Source organism: Anopheles merus, chromosome X (assembly GCF_017562075.2).
Source record: "Anopheles merus strain MAF chromosome X, AmerM5.1, whole genome shotgun sequence".
NCBI classification, from domain to species: domain Eukaryota; kingdom Metazoa; phylum Arthropoda; class Insecta; order Diptera; family Culicidae; genus Anopheles; species Anopheles merus.
This window is the reverse complement of record NC_054081.1, coordinates 17,592,532-17,611,837: the sequence shown is the minus strand read 5'-3', so window position 1 is coordinate 17,611,837 and position 19,306 is coordinate 17,592,532. Positions and strand designations below refer to the sequence as shown.

At 43.8% G+C, this 19,306-nt stretch overlaps 1 protein-coding gene across 1 annotated transcript; it reads left to right on the top strand.

Moving 5' to 3' along the window:
* Nucleotides 1–961: 961 nt before the first annotated feature.
* On the top strand, nucleotides 962–6,424 carry LOC121596417 (platelet-activating factor acetylhydrolase IB subunit beta homolog). Its single transcript, XM_041921340.1, has 3 exons — nucleotides 962–1,599; nucleotides 1,849–2,178; nucleotides 5,700–6,424. Exons 1-3 carry the CDS (start codon nucleotides 1,534–1,536, stop codon nucleotides 5,979–5,981), a joined length of 678 nt encoding a protein of 225 aa, XP_041777274.1. The 5' UTR covers nucleotides 962–1,533; the 3' UTR covers nucleotides 5,982–6,424.
* The last annotated feature ends 12,882 nt before the right edge of the window (nucleotides 6,425–19,306 follow it).

Here is a 19,306-nt window from a genome sequence, read left to right as displayed (position 1 = left end):
TTCGCTTGGGTTGGGCGTGGATTAAGCTTAGTGAAATTGTGGCACTTGGGATAACGTCTAATTTTAGGAGCTCATAGTTGATAAGACATCAGTTGTAATTGTGTATGTATGCAATGGAGGCACGACATTTTAATAATAAATAAATAAACACCAATCTTAGGAATATGACAACATTTTTTTTCTACTTATTTACATTGATAAAAAATATGTTTTGATCCGTATTTGCGTTGCCGAAAATAGGAACACAGTCTGCAGAAAATAGGAACAAACTGCCGAAAACAGGAGCAGAACCAATGTTTTCATTTTCACGAATTTTTGTGAAAAAGGCTTTGAAACGGCAAATAAATAATATCGTTATGTGTTCCGATAGTTTATCAACCAAAATTATGCAACTTTCATAAAAAATAATAAAAAAAATCTAGGTGTGTGAGCTGTTGTTGTGAAATAGCTTCACTAGCCTACCGAAAACTGGCACAGTTACCCTAATTATGAGAGGATGTTTCAAAATGGTTAGTTTGTCCAAAATAAAATGCGAAACTCAACATTTGAGAAAAGCCGAGTAGAGATAATTTGACCTGCAGGCATTGATTGACCAACTTGGAATTGGTTGGATTTTTTGTCGGATGTGACAAAAAACTTTTAATATTATTATTTGAACTCAATTCCTAATTCGCTAGACGAGCATACTTTTTTATGTAAACCAAATGCTATATGATATTGTTGAATTGTGTGAAATTCCACTGTCGCTTATTTTATAGTGTTTGTGAGTGGAATGCACTTTGAAACATCAAATTGGTTATTAAAAAATTAACGACTATATTGTACATTTTTGAAATAATTTATAGCAACCTGTTATGGCACAGCGAGCGTTTGACAATCGATTACCGCATCTCCGCCTGACAGCACTATTTACTGTCAAATCCGGCTGACAGCGGAAAATGTGTGTATGTGGGCGCGCGACAATAGAAGCAGCTGCTTTTCACACATACACACACGTAGCTTATGGTCAAGCAAAAGACGAGTCGGTAGAAAGCGAGAAGCGTGAGCAGAAAAAAAGAAAGTGCAACCCCTTTCTGCTAGCAACGAAGCACAGTTCGCTTTCCTTCGCGTACCATTTTGACTGGCTAGTATTAGCTCGAAGCAGGTGAAAGTGCGGACGGGCCAATCCAAGAGTTGTTTTTTTTTTATTTGTCCTGCATTTCCCTCCGTTTGTGACGAGCGTTTGCTGTTGGAGGCGAACGTCTTCAACCCCCTCCCCCAACTTCTCCTTGGCTGACCGGAGAATCAGAGTGCTTGCCGTTTTCTGTCCAGAACCGGATCGTCGACGCGGCGTTCGCTCGCGATTGTGTTGATTTTTGCGCTCAACAGCTCGGTTTGTTTATTTCGCGTGCGTGTGATCTGTGCTCCTGCAGATAATAGCGATTTTCGTCTCTGCTGCATTGCCTTGTTGCGGTGTGTCTGCGCTGCTGTCGACTCGCCCCCGACCAGCCCAGTGTCCGGGAAAAGTGTACGCGATAGGACGGTACAGCGACCATGAGTGCGACGACGCTCCCTGCTATTTGCAAAGACCTGGACGGTGATGACCGATGGCTAAGCATCGTAAGTAGTCGACAACGACCAAAAAGGAACCCCTTCTCCCTCCCTCTCCTTCGCCATCAACCCGCAGGTATTCCATCCACGCTCCACTAGTCTGAATGACCGCAACCATCAACCGAACCGCTCTCTCAACCTCTGGGACTGTGTGGAAGGGGTGTCCTTTTCCGTACCTGTTTTGTTTGCGCTTAGATAAGATCCCGTTTCCCTTGCCAAACTCACGCTTTGTTTCTGTTTTTCCATACTGTTTTTTAGCACAAACGATTCGTGGCCGAATGCAAGGAGAAGGACCCGGACGTAATATTTATCGGTGACTGCATACTCGAGTCGTTGCAGTTTACCGACTACTGGAACCAGCATTTTGTACCGATGCACTGCCTTAACTTTAGCATACGCACCGACCGAACGCAGAACATACTGTGGCGGCTGCAGAACGGTGAGCTGGACAACGTGCGCCCGAAAGCGATCGTACTGCACGCCGGCACGAACAACATCGGCGACTCGTCGGAGGAGGTGACGGAGGGTATTCTCGAGCTGGTGCGAACCATCCGCCAGAAGCTGCCGGATGTGTACATAATACTTCCGGTAATTCTTTTCTGTTTTGTTTTGATCTCTGTTCTGCGATGAGATTAGATATTGTCTTTATTCTAACAATTCGAGCATTTCATTTGTACCTTTATTAATGGTAGGCTGGACAAACATACTATTTAGTTCTAGCGATACAGCCTTTCCCTGAGCTACGCGACACTCAAGTTACGCGATTTTTTTAGCTTTGATTCATTTGTGAAATGGGTACAATTTTCTACAACAATGTGCAAATGCAAATCGCTACTTATTTTATAAAATTTGTGTTGAAATTCAACACATTTTTTATAAAATAAGTAGCTAAGTGCGTAATAATACTACATTCATTCTAACCTAATGATTTATGAACTATGTTTTGGCTGAAAACGTGATATTTCAAATATTCTAATTATATTAGAGAGGCTCTGCACATAGCGAATATTCCTTAGAACAGCGGTGACGAGCCAAATTATATGGAAATATTCTATGAGTTCCAAGTAAAAAGCCAAAAGGAAAAACCAAGTACAAAAATGTGTGTTGATTCGGTTAACGATATAAAGGGAAAATTACCGCCATTTAGGATCGCATAAGAGTGAGAGTCACATGCGGCTCGCAAGTCGTACTCTGTCTATCGCTGTATTACTAGGAATTATTTGTATTAGGACTACATTACGAATGCCTTTTTTAGTTAGCAGAATCTGGAATAACGAATATTGACTATTATAGGAACTCTAATACGTACAATTTATTTACAAGATAGCATAACTAATACCTTCACAGTCTCGTTATTTTGAGAAAATGGGGTTTATTTTTTTCATGTCAGGTCCAAGCAAGCAGGAAAAACTCATTTAGAAAATATAGATTTTTCACATTATATCGGTGCTCTCCTACCTTTTTAGGATCGCGGACCACTTGGCCTTAAAAAATGCATATCCTGCGGCCCTTATTCATTGCGGGCATATATTTTGTACAATTAGTTCAAAGTTTTAAATCAAAAATATGTTTAAAGCTTATGATAGACATGCCTGTTAAAAATATCTTGATCGTGGGAAAAAGTTGCACGATATGTATAGTAATGAGCTTTTCTTTCTCAAAAATGGAGTGGACCATGTCTGCTAACGCCACGAACCACAAGTGGTCGGCGGACTACAGGTTGGAGACCACTGCATTACATGAAGGTTGGAAAGCAAGCATCTATGCTAGTACTATTTTAAGGTAGATTAATTTGCTTTGGAGAGGAAACTGAATGTGTCTCATGTGTCACAATCAGTGTTATTAATTGTCGACATTTTTTATATTCGCAGTAAGCGGTTGTCAAAATCATTTTGTGATCAAGATATTCATGGTTACCATGACACGACTTTCCAAAAGCGACAATCATTTGTGCAATAACAATCAATGCTTTTGCGATTACATGATTGCAAAAAATGTAGAATGAATATCATTTGACATTTTTCATGAGACGCCAGAACTGCTTAATCGTGAATTTAGCGATACTTAGCCATTAGATCACTTGATATTTTCACTCAATCAACCAGGAAAATGGTGTTCACTTACAAAAGTATAGAAATTCATGCAAAAACACGAAAAAGGACCCATTGTTGATGAAGATCTAGTTCACTTGAAGTACGGAAAATTCAAAAAGTCAAATGAATGTAGCAGAAAAATGTCATCGTGTCAAATGATATTTTTTCCGTGATTTTCGAATGAAAGCGTGAATCTAGAATGTGATGCTCCAAAAAGTAATTTTATGTTGACGACTGTCACCGTTCGCAACACTGGTCACAATTGCTTCGAACGGTATCATTTTTACGTACGTTTTTTTAGCTTCACTCCGGAAAAATAATACGGAAGCATATTGTGTGTGCTTTTTAAGCTTTTTCACCAATTATTTGGCATTTCATGTAAATTGTATACATGAATACAACACGATTCTTCAACACGAAGAATAGAACATGATTCTTATTCCTGTGCACCGCTGCTATTCATATTCATGTGGCTAAAGTACCGTAAAGTACGCGGACTATTAATTATTCAGGCAAAATCATTAGCGGTCCCTGGGGATCGCCATGTGCTGAACGTGTTAATATAAAACTATTAAAGTGTCATTCATTTGTATGGCGTGCTAGTGTGTCGTAAATTGACAAGTGCTGTAAATTGTATGCTAATGAAATTATCGCAATCTTTGAAACTTTAATTTATGCTGGATAAAAATCACTACAAATTAAGCAATACGGCCTTTTTGGACCGTTACTCCTGAATAAAAAAAAATCACTACAAATGTTCAATTGTGTCGAAAAACAAATTTAGTGGAGCAGAACATGTCTAACAGCTGAGCAACAAACTCTTACTGTACACAAACCGACGAAATATTGTTTCAAATTTGATTATTTGATTTGTGATGTCATTGATTTGATTTATGAGTTAGCCTTATCATGATAATACTGTGGCTCCACAAGCAAATTACGTGTATAAAATAATCGCAATAATCAATTTCAAGAAATATTTCAGCAAAGGCTTTAGCAATCGACCACTTTTTGATGAAAATGAATAAATAATAATGACAAAGAAATAGTGAATTACACATATTGTCCCAATTATAAGATTTATGGAGACATTGTTGAGTTTTTCAGATGCATATATGGCCATTACATTAGCACTATTGATATGCTGAATTTATTTTTTCATACTAATTATTTAACTTTTCATGCAAGTTGGATGGAAAAGAGCCTTCCGCATAAAGAGTCTTTCGTTTAACGAGTAAGGCACTGGAACGGATTAAACTTGTTATGCGTAGTTCCAATGTATAGTTATTTCTCGTGGATCAAATGTATCAAAGGTGTATCGATATACAGTGGAACCCTGCACAATGCATTAAATCCTTTAATATTTTCTAAAATTGACTGTTTTGAAGATTTGAATATTTCGTACACGTGATTTGGCGCCTCTACCGTTTCCACCAGGATCATGCTGGTGGACAAAAGAGGAAACAAACTTCAAGTCATCTCTACCATATTTTTCCAGAATAATTTAGTTTCATCATAGTTGAGCATTTGTGTGAGGTAAATATTATTCAGCAAGAAACATCTCGATTAATTTATTGGCATCAAATTTACAACATACTTGTAATCATACGAAACTAAATGAAACGCATCCAATTGGATACAATTCTAGTATCGAAGCGCAGTTATACGGCACTGTTCCTGGCAATAGTTTTATATTAAAAATCGCATTTGCCTGAGCGGTAATCGAAATTATAGAAATGCTCAATGTTAACCGATCGTGATCTTGATTTCAGAACAGCTCGCAACAAATGTATTCGGAACAAGAATGATTATGCGAGATTTAACTCGTTATGAGAGATGAGAGACCATTTAAATTTGCTCGTTATGTAAAAAACACGTTATAAGAGGTATTCGTTATGAGGGGTTCCACTGTACATTACTTTCTTCTGTTTCGTGTCATTCCCAAACACTACATGCATTGAACACGCACTGTCGATTCGCAGCAATTACTAATCACGTTTCCCCATTGCCTTGCAGACTCTATTGCCTCGTGGGCAGCAGCCGAACGAGCTAAGAGATAAAAACGACCAGGTGAACCGATTGCTGCGCGAACGGTGCATCGGCATCAACAAGGTACAGATCGTGACGGTCGATAGTGGGCTCATACAGAGCGACGGAACGATCAGCCACCACGATATGTTCGACTACCTGAACCTCACCAATGTCGGCTGCAAAAAGGTGTTCGAGCCGGTGTGCGATCTGCTACATCAGATTCTTACAGAAAACGAGCGGGAGCGCGACCTGACGCCCTCGGAGTAGAAACAACACGAAACGCCGTGAGCCCCGAATGTATTGGTTGGGAACGGAAGCGAAAAAAGTAGAGCCCACGCCTTAAAACTAACTTCCTCGAAATGTGCGGTCCCCGAATATCCGGAATGACAGGTTCGAATCCGAGGCAGCAGCTGGAAACCCTGCAGGTTTCCTAAGCGGAACTTTACTCGTTTGCTTAAAGGAATAAGAATGAAGCATCGTTTTCTTAACAGCGCAACTCATATCTTTCACCATCTACATTATTTCCTTTTGTTTGTTGATATTTTGATGCTTTCTGGCTAGAGGCGGTAGACAGATGATGATTCAACAGAGAAGGAATGTTGGCTTACCTACTTTTCCGGCGCTACAATCGCATTGCATTCTTTGGAAAGTAGAAGTCAAAACGTGGTTTGAAATGGCAAAAGCTACCAAAGTCGGGTTTCGGTTTGATTGGAAAAAAGATATGAAGCAAAACCTCTTACACTTTAATTGATTTCACTATCCTAGCCAACGAAGTACAGAGAGGTGTGCAACACTTGGATAGTATATTGTTTAGTTAATATTACCTTTACTATAACTATTATGGCTATTTCCATATACATATATATACATATAGATTTAAAAAAAATTAATGCAATCACTCCGTCATTCCTAGTTCTGTGCAGTACATCTGTGGGAGCTTTTGTTGTTAGTGTATTTATGGGTATGCATGTGTGTTTTTGTGTGATTTTTATGCGCTTACCCTTATCGAATACTGCTCACTCGTGGCAGGATGTCGGAAGATAAACTCGTTTCATTACGCAATGCAGCACCAAATTAAACCAAAAAAGTGAAAGTAAAAGAAGCGAAAAAAGAGATTAGAAACTCGGTGCTTAGAGACAGATAGCTGAGAGAAAGAGAGAGAGAGAAAGAGAGAGAGAAAGAGAGAGAGAGAAAGAGAGAGAGAGAGAAAAAGAGAGAGAGAGAGAAAGAGAGAGAGAGAGAGAGAGAGAGAGAGAGAGAGAGAGAGAGAGAGAGAGAGAGAAAGAGAGAGAGAGAGAGAGAAAGAGAGAGAGAGAGAGAGAGAAACAGAGAGGGAGAAAGAGAAAGAAAAAGGGACAGAAAGAGACAGAAAGAGAGAAACAGAGAGAAAGAAAACCAGAGACAATGTGAAGAAGCGAAAGAAAATGTAAAAAGATACCAAATTGAGACAAAAATGTTCCGTGGGGATATAAGCAGGATCTGCATCAGCAAACCAAAATTTGTTGTCGCTTACTTGTAAAATTGATTTGATCAAAAATTCTCATTATATTTGAAGTTGATTAGTTTCTGTCCCTCCCCCTATCGGAGTCCACTTTAAGAAGCTTTTTATGTGTTTATCGCGGAGATGAGTATTGAAAATGAGCGACAAAGAAAAGGTCACGGTGTGTTGCAGAAGGTGCTGCGAATGCATTCAAATAACGTAATGATCTCATCCCTGTTTATTTTTTAAACGTATGCTTATCGTACTGCACTTATTTAAAATGCTCCCATTTATATCGGCCGCATGAGTTTCCGCTTTAAAAAGGGTGTAGAAATCGCTTACATTTTGTTTAAGTAATTACTGTATGTATATGGACGATAGGACGATAGGAGAGCATCAACATCGGAAGACAAAATATGCAACGCAACCTTCAATGAACGTTTTTTTAACGTATCTCCACATTCCACGAGGAAAGAATTTGTTTAGCTTAGCTTTGCTTAGTGTGCAATTTGCGATTTATAGTTCGCAAAATCTCAAGAGCGTAGTGTTTCTTTACGTATTAATTTTTGGGGCGAATGAAATGGTAAGCGCTACACACTGAACAGGTCAGTGCTACGGGGAAGCGGTGAAGGACAGTGAGTTGTGTAAAGCGAATGCGGAGGAATTAACACGCAAACCTTAAAAATTGAACTCAATAAAACTGATTTAACTCTACCAGCAGAAAAGCAAACCAAATGGTGAGCAATGGTGATAATTTAATGTTACTATTTAAATCCACCCGAATGGCGTATGGGTAAATGGGAATGGGAAAGCTATTTGAATTTTTGCTTCCCTTATTTTGCTACCTTTTTGTTTAAATATATCATATTGTTTTCTTTGCAGGAAAACCAAGAACGAATCATTCGAATAACGTAAAAATTTGCCTGATGGCAGTAATTATTTGAGTAAGCTTTTTACTATTCAATTATAGGGTAATTAACATGGTGATTAAAATGGCATAGCGCCGTCAAACATCCGGATATTCGATTCCACCGCTGGTAATGTGTACTGCCCTCGGACGCAGCACTCGATAATCCAATAGGCCGGGCTAATCACAGCTCCGGAAATTTCTGAAATCTAATCTGGTTTCGGCACCACCCGTCTGCCTGGTACCTTCTCGGAGGAGGTACAGAGGGATCAGCTCTGAAGCGCATATTGACCAGTCGGTTTTGTCGGTGGTGAATTGTTACTATCTAGCAAGCTGCACGTGGCAGCCTTTTGCCTGTCTACTGGCACTAACCGCCTAAGACGACGACGACGACGACGGCCTACCGGGCCCCGGGTACGGTGTAATGTTACAGCAGTTAATTAACAGCAGTTATTACGAGAGCAGACAGTGTACAAAGCTTACACACGCGCGATGGGATCGGTCAACCGGCAACGCAGCAGTAGCATCTCAGAAGCGTCTCCCGAAAGTGTCAGCATATTGCGGTGGTTACGGAGGAGGTGTGGTAGCATCAGTCGTATGGTTTGCGTTTATAACGCAATATCCACTGACACTGATAATCCTGTGCCGTTGCTGGTGCCGAAGCTAGGCGGCAAATCTACAATCACCGAGATAACTTGGTCGCCTGCTTTGAGGTTTCGAGGTGGATTGGGAGAATAAACATAGCGCCATGGTGAGCCCCAGCAGGAGTTCTCCTGGAGAAGAGTGTTAGTGCTACACCAATTGGAAGGTGCATCCGCATCGGCAGAGCAAGATGCACCACGAGCCGTCTCGAAGTCGACCGAAAATGGTCGGGCGAAAAGCAGCCAGACCCCAGACCGGACACCCATAAGCATTCGATGAAAGCAATCAGCAATGCCATATCCTTTGACCTGCAATCGTATCGCCGGAACAACCAATCTGGTACGTACAGTCGCAACGGGCAGTGCCACTTCTTCCCTGGCGGTGCCTCGGGATATTGGGTTATGTCGGTTTGGAGTTAGGAACAGGGTTCAAAGCATAGACATGACGGGTGGCACTTACGGGAGATGTGTTCAAGAAGTACTTCAAAGCTATATCATCACACACACACACACACACACACACACACACACACGTACGCGTGCCATCAAGTGCCGTTTTGGACACATTATACTCGGCAACTTCGTTTGGTAGGCAGGCATAGTTATCATCCCCATTCCGTTGGAATTGCTACAATCCCTGCACGGTGTGGGATGTTGAAATACTTGAGTGCTCTTTGCAAGAGTCCACGCTAACTGGTTTTGATTCAAAATTAAACGTTGCAAAACAAGAGGAAACCCTACATCCTGGGCCGGATTTGCCGGCGTGAAAAAGGCGTGACAAACAAATTAAACGGCAATCCATTAGTCAATCGGGGTTGAGTGGTGTCGCAGATACGCTGCGTCGTAGCCGTTGTGGCCGGTTTGGGTCCGACGCTATCAACCCGCTTTGGGGTGCGCGCGTGTTGAAAATCCGGGGCTGTATTAATGCCTAGAAAGCGCGTTTCGGAGTGAATCCGCTGCGTTTGACAGGTGTGTGAAATCAATTCGCCGATCAAATAAACGAAATCGAGTGGCCATCCCCCTCCTCCCGCCTGGAGATGATGTACGCCATGCGCGGATGGTGTGGAAGAGAGGCGTATGAGTTCACTTCCGTACACTACTAGGGCCCTGGTTGCCGTCATCTGCGGTTGACACAGCATGCCGGATGCTAGTACCATTGTGCGGTGGCTTCGCCGGCACCGACACTCGGTGCACCTCGGTGTATGCGTAGGGGACTGGGGAAAATAGGAGGGAGGGGAGCAGGGCGTGTTTTATCATATTTGAAGCACTCGTGCTTGGGTGAATTGTATTCAGACGGCCTTATATATATATATACACACACTGGTGATTGGCGGGGAAGCCCATTCGGTTTAAACGTTTCAGCTTTAGAGGGGCGAATGATTGACAGGAAGGCGAGTGATAAGCGATAAGTGGACATCGTCGTCGTCCTCGATGCCGGAAAACGCTCCATCGATTGAGCATCGATGTGCGATCGAAGATCGGTCGCGTGTGTGCGCGCGTGCTCGTGAATAATAATAACCTAATAAGGCGACCAACGGTAGGGCTGCAAAGGCGGCGACCAAAACGGTGCATCTTATATCGTTATATCTTGCAAACGGTTCCAAATCGAACCATATGAGGACGGTGGGCACGATTTTTATGAGACATTTCTTCAAATCGATGTACCCGTAGATGTGAAAAGCTCGGGTATAACTTTCCCTGCGGCAAAGTAGTTTAGCGACGTCCGGTGCTCGTCCGGAGTGCCTGTCTTCAAAAGAACTTAAAATCAATTTCTTACAGAAGAACATCAACAACAAGAACAAAACACAAAAACGATAAAATGTAAAACCAACTTGAACTTCAAAATGGGAGACAAAGTTTATATGCCAGCGCTCTGTTACTCTCTCTCTCTCTCCTCTCTCTCTCTCTCTCTCTCTCTATCCCTCTCTCTCTCTCTCTCTCTCTCTCTCTCTCTCTCTTTCTCTCTGTATGTTTGCCCCTAGGCGGACGGGTACTTCCCGAGCAGGAATCTTCGACATCCGCCGGGCCGCCCAGTGGCCTGAGATCAAAGAAGAGTCGGATGGATTGATTCAATTTTCCTATCGCTTTAGTTTACCAGCGGTTCCGTGTATGTTGAGGGCGGATGCAATCAGAGTTTTGCTGCAGCCCAGATCCTTCCGTGGACATAGCTAGTTGAAACGATCGACTTACTTCCTGCTCCTGGTCCAAAAGTGACGTTTTTTCCACTCGCAAACCAGGCAAACCATTTCCGAATTGATTATTGGATTACACGGTGTGTGTGTTTTTGTTGCGTGGGTACCGCAAGTAATGTTGAGATTGCCATGCACTTTGGAGTTTCTACGAATATGATCCATTGAATTCACGCTTGAATGCGTTCGGAACCTTTTTTTGCTCTTAAACTACCCTCATAATGATTTTGATAGAGTTTCTAGGGTATCTAACACTTATTATCACAATGCTTTCACTGTCACTTTTACAATGCCCTGGAGCCAACCCCACAAGCTCTAAGCAGCAGTAAATTTTAATTTCATCTTTTCGTTTTCGCATTCCAATGTACCTGAGAAAGTTGTCTAGTGACCAACTGCTAATCAGTCCGAGCCGAGAACGGCGGAACCAAACTGGCTCGGATTGTGGTTGGTTGAAGGCAACCCAACACGTACATATGGCTGGCAGACCTTCTGGATGTCACCTTCCAGATGTCACCTACTGGAGTTTTTCTTTCCTGTAGTTTCTCCTCCTGTTCCTTTTCTTTCTTTCTCTGTTGGATAGCCAGCAGGGTTGTGCGCGCTGACAAGTGTAAATAATTAAGTTTTTAATTTATTCTTACACCACCATGTGCTTTGCACGCCAATCAGGTACTACGTCTTAATATAAGAGGGCACTCAAGATACCGAAGAACACGGGCGGATCAGAATAGGAGGTGTGTTATTCGTGGTACATCCGGATATCTTGGAGCAAGTTTCTTAACCGAGGGGAAGACATTTCGTATGCATGCGTGCAAACCGATAGGTAAATGGTGCCTACCTACGGATTGGAAATGAAAAGCAAACAGTACGATTTATGCAAACGCCGCCAGCATGCGTGAAAAAAGGACGTCAGGCGTGTTTTTGTTCAATTTTTTTTAAAACAACAAAACTTTCCCAAAAAGCCTCCGGAAATGAACTGCCGTACGCTTAAGATATTGCTCGTTGCTTGAGGTTTCGATTTGGAGCAGTTCATCCCATTTCCCTGGGGATGGTTTGGGGTAGGAAAACTGTTTGGGTGGGCAATCTAGGACGGGCTTGTAAGTTTGAACAGCGCTTGTTGAAATTTAATTCCAGCTTAACAAAGGCTGCACAAGGGCACAAGAAAAACTTTCTTCCCGCCTCGGATCCGCTCGAATGTTCGCCTACTCGCCGCAACGCCCGGCTTCCGGTCCAGAGTGCGGCGGCGGAATAGACTGACCGGGCGGGCTCAAGAATGCACGCAAGAAATAGTTTCCTGTGCTTTGCACTACTTTCGAACTCTCCTGTCCGGAGCTCAAATTTCTTTGCATGCTGCTTACGTACGTTGGGGGTTTCGGTAGTTCCTCTGGACAAAGCAAAGCGAACCAACGTTCGGATGGGCTCGGGATTGGCGGCAATCCACCGCCCCATCCGGTTGTCCAGAGTCCGGGCACATCAGAATAAATTGTTCGGGAAGAAAGCAAAGGGAGTGGGACCATCAAACCTATCAGCTCTCAGGGTGCCCGATTCCGCCAGACTCTGCAGGCCGGGACGAACCAGTTCTAATAGTAATCATAATAATTTCATCTACTCGTATGCTATTTTGCATAAATTTAATTTAACTTCGGTATTATCATCCATCTTTCCCTGGCTTTGCTTCGTTGGCTGAGAGAGTAGCCCGAGAGTACGCGGGAACAAGCGAGTAGATCCGCAAGAAAGCGTTTCCAAACACTGTCCAGCTGGGCTGAGTTGTTTGGAGTTCGGAACTGCTGGGGAGGAAAGTAAGATGAGCAAGGAAAGTGCAATCCCACTTCACTGCACGCCACTCCACTGTTGTGCACCCGGTGCCACTCTTAGCACATACAACCTATTCTCTTCTATTGGCGTCTTCGGTGGACTGCAAATCTGTTTGCCTTTCGCTTTCGATGGGGAAGCTATGGTAAAGCACCCGTTCCGCTTGTTCGGCGTGCGTGTGGCGTGACATCTTGGACCGAAAATCGACATCCTTGCGAGTTTGGGGAAGAGGGAGGGGATGGAATGGTGCTGGAGGTGACGGTGTTACAGTCGTCTTGAGAATGTCGTTTTTGCTCGTAAAGCGTTGTGCTGTGACTTCCTCTGCGAATGTTCAGTTGTAAAGGTTTTTACGGAATCAAATCGGTCACCAGCAAACCACTACCGAAGCTTGTGACAGAGAGAGAGAGAGAGAGAGTGAGAAAGAGAGAGTGAGAGAGATAAAGGAAGAGGGAGAAATAGAGAGTGAGAGAGACAAAGAAAGAGAGAAAGTGAGAGAGAGAGAGAGAGAGATAGAGAGAGCGCGCGCTGGAGTAATAAAGAGGAAGAGAGGAAAGTGTTGGTGTTTGTATCGTGGTTTAGGCAGTGTGCACTCAGCAACATCAATGTAAACGAAATTTCGTATCGCCGTCGCCTGGCAAAAACGATGTTGCCGTGATAGCGCTCGATGGAAGCGATGGATGAACTCGGCTTGTGCAAGACAGTTGATGTTTACTTAAACCTTCCCGTTAGTTTGCATGTGTAACCACTAGGCAAAGCCACCAGCCTTGCAAGTGTGTGTTTGGGTAAATGTGGTGGCATGCCGGCGAAGTTCGTCGGGATGGGGCGGCTCGATTCGATTCGCCAGAGACGGTTACGCTGTTAAGCGTCGACTGTGTTCTTGATTTTGGGCAGGGGATTAAAATAACTTAATTTGAAGGACACAGACAGCTGTCGGGAGCTTCACTGAAGGAAACCCATTCCAGAGTAGTTGCGATACTTCCAAGAACAATGTAATTCAAAGCCAATCCCGGTGATGCATTGATTCTTCAAGGAAAGGTAAGTACTAGAAACTTCAATAATCAGGACAAGATCTGGAGGACTACACTTATTACGCAGTAACTCGTTAGGGAATAAAAATACAGCACTAAAATATAGTTGAAATGCTTTATTAATTTCCCAAGATCATATACCAAAACGTGTCAACTGTCGTCAATGTCCATCGCGCATTATAGTGCTCTAGTGGGCACCCATCCCGCAGCGTAGTATTTTACATTGAGAATATGCTTTGCAAAGTCGAACAAAACGAGCTAAAGTGAGTGGAATGTTCCGGCTAGGAATGGTAAGAGAGACATCAAACAGCTCAATCCCATGGGACACTTACCCGGAATGAGCAATACTGGCAAACGACGCGGCTTAACCTCGCCAGAGCATCCTGCGCGCAATCGGTTAGGGGTTCTCGGATCCGGGACAGTTTCTCTTGGCAAAGGCAATTGACAGGCTGAAACGGGCTGCCGTCAGCCCAGTCGGCACGTCAATGCCGTTAATGAAAAGGCCCGGAGACGCCCGGTCCCGGTGGCCAGTGACAAACGAACTGAATAATGAATCTTATAATTTGATTTGGTATCAAAGCGAACGTAGCTCAAATTGTTGCAGTTGCCGGACGGTAAACGAGGCTGTTTTGCCTGCTGCCTCGGGATGTCCTCGAGAACGACTCTGGTTAGTTAACAGCTGTGCCCGCTCCCTTCCAGCAGTCCGAGGCGTGGTAGCGCAACATCTCCAACGTACTGCAACTAGCACGGACACAGCGCTATTGACGGGCACGCAGCAGCAACTTTTTCAATTAGAAGATTGCAGAATTCTTAAATTAATTTCCGGCGAAATCTTTTTCCGATTTCCTGCCCTTGTACTGCTTACCGCCGCCACTCTCAGGTGGTGCATTCGATGTGCTCCAGGCCTTTTTGCTCACCTCGTACTCTTCCTGTTGCTTCAGAAGAAGCGAGTGTCGCCGACCATGCTTGCCTTCACGCGTGCATCTAGGCACTTCTGGTGCATCGTAAAGTTTACGCTTTGACGTTTTATTTCTTCTACGACTTCCTTGAGTGTTTTGTGTTCACTTTTCGCTTATCTTTCGCTTCCGCCTGTTTGCTTCGATGCGATGAAAAATTTCTAGTTGGTCGAGGTTTTAATTCTGCTCGAAAGCACGCCCCCGTGGAGTGTTTTAGTGAAGCCGAGTTATTAAATTTTTATTTGTGTTACACCCGTTGGCAAATCACTTCCGTTCATTTGCGACCCATGGGGCGGATGCCGAGTTCCCGCTTCGTATTGCTATTGCATTGTGTGTGGTACGATGCGATAGACGGTCAGTGTGTTTGCGTGTTTGGAAATTCAAAAAAGCTGCGGCTCAACGCAACGACTGTTCTCCTTCGGGGGAGACATTTATTCCCGAAGCGTTATTTCAAAGCACTCCGGTGTGTTATTGTCACCTCTAATCCATACCTCTTCCGCATTGTGCGTGTGTGTATGGAATTTGCATCCCAGAGCTTCAGTTGACTCGGTAGAGGTGTCATCTCGCTGCCATCGGTCGCATCCAGAACCTGGGGTCGACTCTTTGGCAGGATGTGAAGAGATTTATTCGCAATTTAATCCCGGCTTTAATTGGGCGGGCACGGGTTCAACTTTGGCCAAAGGACCTAACCTAACGATAGCGAAGTACGTTCCCCAGTGACGAAAGGTGATCGTTTTTCCAGAAATAGCTAGGAACAAACGCCACGTTCTTGTTTGTGCCTGTGTGCTTACTAGTGCCGGGCGTTATGTACGCATTGAGGCGCGGTTGTCTTCTTTGCCCTCCAAAAACGGCACCACACAACAATTATGCTCGCTTCGGTTCTTCGGACATCTCCCGCCAGATCGTATCCCTGCCGCTAGGGAACTACGCGTTGTCCTTTTGTCGGCCCTGGAGCGATAACATTCGTATAATTAGGGTGCCGTTGCCGTACGGGTGCGAAATTAGTGATGATTATTAAGCACAGCCCCATCGCATGACACGACGACCTGCGTTGCCTGCGGGCTGTATATGACCACCTGCCCGGGACCGTTCCCGGGGGTGCATCTGAATCACGCTTCACATATGGGATTTACTGTTTTGTATGTTTTGTTTCGGGCTTTTTTTGTTGGTTTGGGAGGGCCTAATCGTTCTTCTTTTGACCTCGCTGGAAAAGTCCGGACGCGCTTCCGGTGCGCTATATCGAGCGGAAACGCTGGCACGGACTACAACAGCCCGGAAAGAACGAGGCTCGGTTAAGCTGATTGGGAGAAGCGAAAATTGACCACGCATGCATGACCGTTGTTAAGGCACCTGCGACCGAGAGATCTGACATCGGTGGACCACCGTCCACACTGCCTCGGTGCATCGGTAATTGCCTTTTCGTGCTAGCACTGATTAGCTCATGTCACGGGCAAGTCATTGCAGTGTTCGGTTTTAGTGTTTGTTGATTAGCCGAGCTGAGCTAATAAGTGGCTCCTACTTGCAGGAGCTCCGAGTTCGCTGTCGAATATCTTGGGAGTTGAGGATATAAGGTTCTTTAGCTTTCTGAAGGCGGTTTCAGCTCGACCGAGAAAGTAAAAGCTCATTCGTTCAGTAGAATAAATGCTGCCAATTGAAGATGAAAGCACTTTGGAGTAGCGTTTTGACGTTCCAGAAAGTGTCTTGCGTTGCAGCACTCTTGGGTCGGGCGATCTTCCTCGGCAGTACTACACGTTCCAACGAGGGATTCTGTTACGTACATGATGCCGGTACGCGAGCCAGAACCTTTGCGGAAATAAAAGAGCCATAAAATGCAAAACAAAAAGCTGACAACAAATCCGCACCAGGGATTTTCAGTACGGTCCTGACCGAGCGGAGCAGCAGCATCACGGAATGCAGTTTTGGGTAGGAACGTTGGAAGAAGAAAAACACTCACTCGAAGGCATCGTCGCATTATCGTCAGTTGCTCGGTATGTCAACAAATATTAGTCCGGTGCGATATAGCAGGGAGGCAGGCTCCGGGCTTCATTGCGTTCCATCGTTGTTGTACCTTTTCCATGCAATATGGTGGAGGTATTTTTGTGTTGTTTCGGCGCGTCCCGTCACGGGCAGTCGTCTCGCCAAGCGCAACGCGCAAACCGAAAAGTAAGGAAACAGCACAGACTGAAAGAAACATTGCAGAAACGGTCACCATTTCCTGTCAGCAGCAGATGATCTTCGTTTCCTTCTTTTTTTACGCTGCTCGGTGACGAAGATGGGAAACCCTCCCATCTTCAGGGGAGAAGCCTAGGTGCTCCTAAAAAGATCCAAACGAAAGCAGAAACGTAGGCGAGGAGTTGGAAAATATTGGGAAACCCTCCCATCTTCAGGGGAGAAGCCTAGGTGCTCCTAAAAAGATCCAAACGAAAGCAGAAACGTAGGCGAGGAGTTGGAAAATATCCAGCGCTCGCTGTTTTTGTTCCTTCTTCTACTTGCACGTTTGCTTTCTCGCACCGTTAAACGTGGGACGTCCATCACTTAGCGCCTGGCGTGTTCTTGCATCCGTTCGCGTCCGGTTTATTTCGTTGGATGCGATTCTAGTCGAAGGCACTAGATTGAGATAGACGAACAAGAGGTATGGTTGTAAAGTAAACACACACACACACACACACACACACACACACACACACACACACACACACACACACACACACACACACACACACACACACACACACACACACACACACACACACACACACACACACACACACACACACACACACACACACACACACACACACACACACACACACACACACACACACACACACACACAAACACACACACAAACACACACACACACACACACACACACACACACACACACACACACAAAAGCGCCTGGACGCGAATGCAGCACTGCAGGGCGGTGCTAAAACCGGTTGGCACCAAACTCCCGAGTGACCATTATCATCTGAAAGAAAGCTACACCCCGGCTACAACCGTGACCGTGGAAGCGCTACTCTCCTGGGGTGGCTGGGGCTTGTGGGGCGATGCAGCCAGGGGACGGTGCATTATTTCCTGCAACATTTTACGAAACGTTGTTCTAACCGGTGCGCAGCGGTTCCGGTTGGGCGCTGGGCTATGATGGGTTTTCTTATCCGTCGCTCGCTAAGCTACCGGATGTCGTAATCTCCCGTACCAGTGCCGGTGGCGCTCGATGATTGGTGTTGCAGTTCCGGCATCCGGCTGCCTTGATAGCTTAATGGATGCCTGTTTGGTGCTGTCTGAGTTTTGGCTGTGTGTGTGCGTAAGGTTTTACCTTATAATAAGAACAGTGTTAGCATACCAGTACTCTCAGCATTGTGAAATATTGGACAGTGTGCAATATTGATGAATTAGAGATGATTTTGATGAAGTTGTCATGTCATAAAAATGATATTGCGTAGAGTTGCCTCTGTAGGAAACATGGAGCTCCGCAAACACAAGCGACGTTAAAGTTGGCGTGTCCGTAGTGTCGTCTTAAATCTTTCGTCGTATACTCTAAGAACTTATAAATTGACACAGCTTGGAGTTATATCAATTCTTTTTTTGGGGTATTTACCTAAAAAGGTATGATCGAATATGATAAAATAGGCTAACCTACTCTTAATAATACAACAAAATAATAACATCCAGAAATTTTGAAGAATAATTGTAACGTTGATTACGATGTTGTTTGTAATCAGTATTGCCTACAGTGCTGTAAAGCCCAGAGATTATGCTTAATTAGTTCAATTCGATCCAAAAACATGTTTCTATTTGCTGACCTTAGCTTATAATACAACTTTCTAACAGTTTTTCTGTTAAGTGGTAAGTTTTTATGTTGTTCGAGTTTAGAAATGACTATTTTGCCGTAATAAAACAATTTTACAAAATTGGTGTAATTTAATCGAACGCGCGCTGGACATGATGCCTTTTGAATATGTTTGTGCTTCTCGTTTTTCGTTTCTAACTTTTTCATCGTTTTTCCGTGACAGAACTGAAAACTTTTCAATATAGACTGGTTGGAAACGTCGATTGATCGTCTAGGACAGTGGTCTCCAAACTTTTCAGTTCGCGGGATACATTGCTTCACATATAATGGTATAGAGGGTACATTTTCCGTTGCCTGTATCTAATGCGGACGTTTAAATTTCGTCTTGATAAGAAAATACTAACATAAATTACAAAACTTCTATAGTTGTCTATTATTTAAGCTTAGCAACAATGCAATTTTCTTTAAAAATAGTCACAATAATTAGCTATTTATTTTAACCTTCACAAAATTGCCACGGGCCGCATAATAGGTTCTCGACTCGCGGGCCGTAGTTTGGAGACCCCTGGTCTAGGAGATCATGCACGATCCACATTTAAATAATCTAAAGTTAAAGTGTGAAAAATCTAAGTCGATGGCCGCACTTCATCAAATTAAAAGTATATGTCCTTATATTCTTCTTTTCTTATAATGCTAATTGATAATGATTCTTATATTGCCAATTAAAAGTGTTGGTCCGAAAAATGGTTCTTATAGTTTAACATATTTTCTATGTGGCATGGGGGA